This window comes from Vespa velutina, chromosome 3 (genome assembly GCF_912470025.1).
Source record: "Vespa velutina chromosome 3, iVesVel2.1, whole genome shotgun sequence".
In the NCBI taxonomy this organism is placed as follows: domain Eukaryota; kingdom Metazoa; phylum Arthropoda; class Insecta; order Hymenoptera; family Vespidae; genus Vespa; species Vespa velutina.
Window position 1 is genome coordinate 8,349,030 of NC_062190.1, and position 5,000 is coordinate 8,354,029.

General features: G+C 47.9%; 1 protein-coding gene across 2 annotated transcripts in view; it reads left to right on the forward strand.

Annotated features, from left to right (window-relative positions):
• The window catches only part of LOC124947680 (E3 SUMO-protein ligase EGR2-like), a 34,244-nt gene that overhangs the window by 27,896 nt on the left and 1,348 nt on the right, over positions 1-5,000 (forward strand). Inside the window, exons 2-3 of one of the 2 annotated variants that reach the window (XM_047490161.1) lie at positions 2,322-3,101; positions 4,806-5,000. The exon at positions 4,806-5,000 is cut by the window's right edge and continues 1,348 nt beyond it. In XM_047490161.1, coding sequence (XP_047346117.1) covers positions 2,322-3,101; positions 4,806-5,000 — 975 coding nt within the window. The remainder of the gene's footprint in view (positions 1-2,321; positions 3,102-4,805) is intronic. The other variant, XM_047490162.1, reaches the window with a different exon arrangement.

Genomic DNA, 5,000 nt, shown 5'->3' on the forward strand with positions numbered 1-5,000 from the left:
CTCTAACTATCTATCTCCATCTCTCTCGTCTTCTCAGCCGGCTGCTTGACGGCAAGCCGCGTGCTCGCGCCTTCTTCATCTTGCTCGATCACGCGTGGGGGTAGAGCGGTCGCGCGCCTCGGTACTACGTCACAGGCTCTACGTCACTGGTGAACCGAGAACGTGGTACGTCGCGAGGAGGGGTAGATGGAGAGTGTACGTCTATCTCTCTTTCTCTTCCTCTCTCTTACGTATAAACCCGCATTCCCTCTCTCTCATCTCTCTCTCTCCCTCTCTCTCTTTCTCACTCTCTCTATCTCTCTCACTCTCTCTCTCTCTCTCTCTCTCTCTCTCTCTTTCTCTCGCACTCTCGCACTCTGTGTCTATCCAACTCGCGAGATATCGGCCGGGTTGCGTTGCTCGGCGGCGCGCGCGCGAAGGGCAACGTGGTGGGGGTCGTGAGCGCGCGCGAGAGCGAGAGAGAGAGAGAGAAAGAGAGTGTATATGAGAAAGAGAGAAAGAGAGTGAGAGAGAAGGATAAAACGAAGTAGTGGGGGTAAGGAGCGCGATACGGCGCAGAGAGACAGCAGCGTCCGCACGGACGACACACAGAGAGTCTTGCGCTCGCGTGTGCGCGGAGACAGGGGAGTCGAGAGCGGGGATTGGCTGGCGGACGGCTCGACGCTTCCAAATATGGGACAGTCTCCGCGGTCCATTCATAAAACTACGGGGCGCGCCGTCGCTCGGCTCAGTTCGTGCGCGACCCCCACGCATCGCGCGTTCTTTCACGATCCCTTTCGCGCTCTAACTCGTGCCTCCGCACGACACACACACGCGCACGCGCGCGCCTTAACCAAGTGAGAAAGAACGAGAAAGAAAGAGAAAGATAAAGAGAAACAGAGATAGACGCGTACTCGCGCGCCCACACACGATACGCAAAGACTTGTCTGTGTTGATACATGCGTGTGTGTATGTGCATATATGTGTGTGCGTGCATGCGTGCGCGCGTGTATGTGTAGATCTATGTTTTTGAGGGATACGTGTATACAAGTAATATATATATGTGTGTGGTCATTCCATATATAATACACGGGGGTATTATACGAGATACATTTTGGAGAGAAAAAGAGACGAGAAGAGAAATATATACGTACAAAAAGGTGACAAGACGAGAAAGAGAGAGAGAGAGAGAGAGAGAGAAACGATCGTGGGCTTACACGCACCCACGCAAATTTCGGCACCCACTATCAACATTATTAACGACGACATAAACAATAACAACAACAACAACAATAACAACAACAATAATAATAATCTACCCCGAACATACTTCGTCTTCTAATAATCGTTATATTACTATTCCTAACTTTCGTTTTTGTTTTCGTCTAATAGTTTGCGAACGATCACAGCAAATAATTCCCATTAAATAAATCGACTTCATTCTTGAATCGACAAAGGGGACCTATCGGTGATTACTGTGATAATATTTTGGTAGGTAGGAGGAGTGACTCTCCTACCACTGAGAGAGATACCTACCTACCTACCTACCTACTTACCCACCTCACACCACCCCCCACCCGGTAGTCCTCCCCAACCTCCCTCTTCTCGCGTCGAGAGGGAGGAGAACGCGTCGAGGAGTTCGTAGTATCGGCGCGACCGGTGCTGGAGGAGGATACGGGAGAAGCGAACCGGACACCGGATCGTGCCGAGAAAGAGAAAAAGAAAGAGAGAAAAAGAGACAGAGATAGATAGAGAGAGAAAGAGAGAGAGAGAGAGAGAAGCTGACTTGTGCTCTTAGTTTGTCGCGGTGTTGTTCTCGTTCATCTGGTACGTGCCGCCGCGGTATTCGTCGTTGTCGTCCTCGTCGTCGTCGTCGTCGTACTGCTGGTATCGCGCGCGAAGACAAGTTTTTCCGGGCGGCGTCGAGTCCTCTCGCACCTTTAAACAAGCTCTTAGGCGACGCGGAACGCGCGTGTCGGGGGACGAATGAAAAAGAGAAGCGCGCGCGTGTCCCAAGTGCTTGAGATCGCTACTAATTCAGTGACGTAGACGATTAAAAGGGAGAGAGAAAGAGAAAAGTAAAAAGAGAAAGAGAGAGTAAGATAGAGAGAGAGACAGATATATATATGTATATATATATACATATTTACATACATGTATATATATATGTATATATAAAGTGACAGGAACATTCGCGGGTGGAGTGGGTTAATTTCACTTTGGGGTTGTCGCGCGACTCAACTCTAGAGAAAACATTTTCTCGTCGTTGTGTAGTCGGGCCAACCGAGGAAGGAGCAAGTGGTAAATAACCATAATAATTGCGTTGAACGATACGACCACAGGCGAGGACACGCAGTGCGCCAGTACCGGGACCACCGCCGCCGCCGCCAACACCACCACCGGCACCAGTAACACCGAGGAGACGACCGTCGACGCTCAGACAGGCGATCAGCTGCTTCAGAGGATGACGATGGACGGCATGGAGGTGGTGGGCTCGCAACCTCACGCGGCCACCAGCCCTTTTCTCTTATCTTCACCTCCTTTAGGACATCATCATCATCACCATCATCACGCGACCTTCAATCTACAAACGGTACAGCTAAGTTTTGACGCCTGTTTACCGTACAACGCTTCTTCCTCGACGTCGGCATCGGTGGGCTGCGGTGTCGGCGCTACTTCGAGCCCCGCCAGCACAGCATCCTCCTGTGCATCCTTGGCAACAGCCTCGACCAAGACCATACCGACCCTATCATTAACCTCCTGCGTGCCACTGCACTCGCAGCATCAAAATAACTCGTCCGACTCGTCCGATCACTCCCACGCCCGACATCATCATCACAATCACCATCATCATCATCATCATCATCGACTGGACGATCACCAACAACATCATTGTCACGTCGACACGCCGTGCTCTTCGCCAGGCGACATTAACGATGTTACTAAAAGACATCGGCAACCCGATGACAATGATAAAGATTATACCAGGAACTGCAACGACGATCTCCAAGACCCAAACGAGAAGGACAAGCCCGGTGACCTGAACACGCCGGTTACCACCAGCAGCGATCTACCGTCCTTCTTTGGCCCCTCCGCACTGGTCGAACCGCCACCGATCTCAGGTACCTATATACCGTCCCAACAAACCTATCCGATCTTCCTATATTCCTACTACCATTTTGTTTTGATCTAAGACAAATGACATATAATATATACATACATATATACATATATACATATATACATATATACATATATACATATATACATACATATATATATATATATATATATATGGGTGTGTGTGTGTGTGTGTGTAACACTACCCTTTTACTACCACTTCAATCGTATTACGATTTCTGTTATAAATATGGATTAAAAAAAAAAAAGAAAAGTCAGCGTGAAAGTAAAAATCAAGAAAAGAGAGAGAGAGAGAGAGAGAGAGAGAGAGAGAGAGAAAGCATCGATGCAAGGTTCTCGGCTTTCAACTGAAAATCAATTGGCCTTGCACCCTCTCGTCTCGTCGGTGCATCGTGGAAAGCGAACTTTCGCTTTCCTCCCAAGCACGCGACCTCCGTACACTCCTGATACCCTTGTCGGTAAACCGGCTATCACATACGAACGTCCCTCCTTTTTCCGAGGATTTCGTTCGATGCTCGGCACGATCTTTCTCAAAGATCAATGTGATACAGTCATCGTATCGCCATGAAATAATTGAGTCTCCCGTTCTCGTTTTAGAAAAAAAAAAAAATAAAAAAGAAAAAAACGAAAACTTTGTGATACGACACCGCTGACGTACTCATATCGCTGGAGTCGCGAGAACAGCTAATATCGAACGTGTCCGGCTGTTGCGGATCAATACTCGGCGACCCCGACATTCAGAAACCTCCTCTCCTCCCTCTACCACCTTCTTCCTCCTTCTCTTCCTCCTCTTCTTCCTCCAACTCCTCTTGCCATCCCTTGCTAGGTTCATTCATGCTTCCAAGCGAACCCCCCCTCTCTCTCTCTCTCTCTCTCTCTCTCTCTACCACCGAACGTCTCTCCCTTCGATACCTTTACACCCACCACCAGCCAGTTTTTATTGTAAAACCGTTCCCGTTAAGCTCTCTCTTTCCCTTATCTCTCTTTTTCCTTCTCTCTTTATCTCTCATCTTCTCTCTCTCTCTCTCTCTCTCTCCCTCTCTCGCTCTCTCGTTCTTGCTCTCTTTGTTTTCTTTTTTTTTTTACACATCATTATATTAAACCACATTTAAATATATCGGACTTAGTGCTATTTCTATTTATGATTTTCCTTTAAAATGTAAACCATTTTCCATACCTCCAAGACTTGATAGTTTCGAATGCCTATTATCTTGTTTCAAAGTTTTCGTACTAGTGTTTGTCATTATTTTCGTAAAATGACAGAAAGAGAGTGCGAGAGAGAGAGAGGGGGGGGGATGGGAGGGAGAATAAGAGAGAGAGAGAGAGAGAGAGAGAAGAGTTAAAGAATGATTGTGTACGTAGGAAGGAAGTAACGAACCGGCAGGATGCAGACGACAGATAGGACTAGTCAGTACGCTCTCGACTCGAAGATAAATTCACCCCCATATCGCATGACTCTTCCTGCCAGTTCGCTCGCCTCTCGGCGTATACTGAACCTGGTGACAAAAACGATGAGCACATATAAAGAATTCGATGAATCGCACGATATAATAATTCTATTTTCTATTCTGTGCATAGTACATGCCTGCATATGTACGCGAGCATGAGAAACTGTTAATAATAAGAATGGAAGCAATGCGCGACGAAATGAATAATACTAATCGAGGAATCCTGACGATTTACAGGCAGCCTGGCGGGCGAAGACCTCTCTTTGGAAGAGGCAACAGCGGAGGAAGACGAGAACGGTGGTCCAGCCAGTAGGGATCATCGTTCGCATCATCATCATCATCACCATCATCAAGAAACGCAGGATAGCGGTACGACGGGTGGACCATCCTCTGATAGTCCGTCGCGTCATCATCAAACTCAGGAAGATGCGG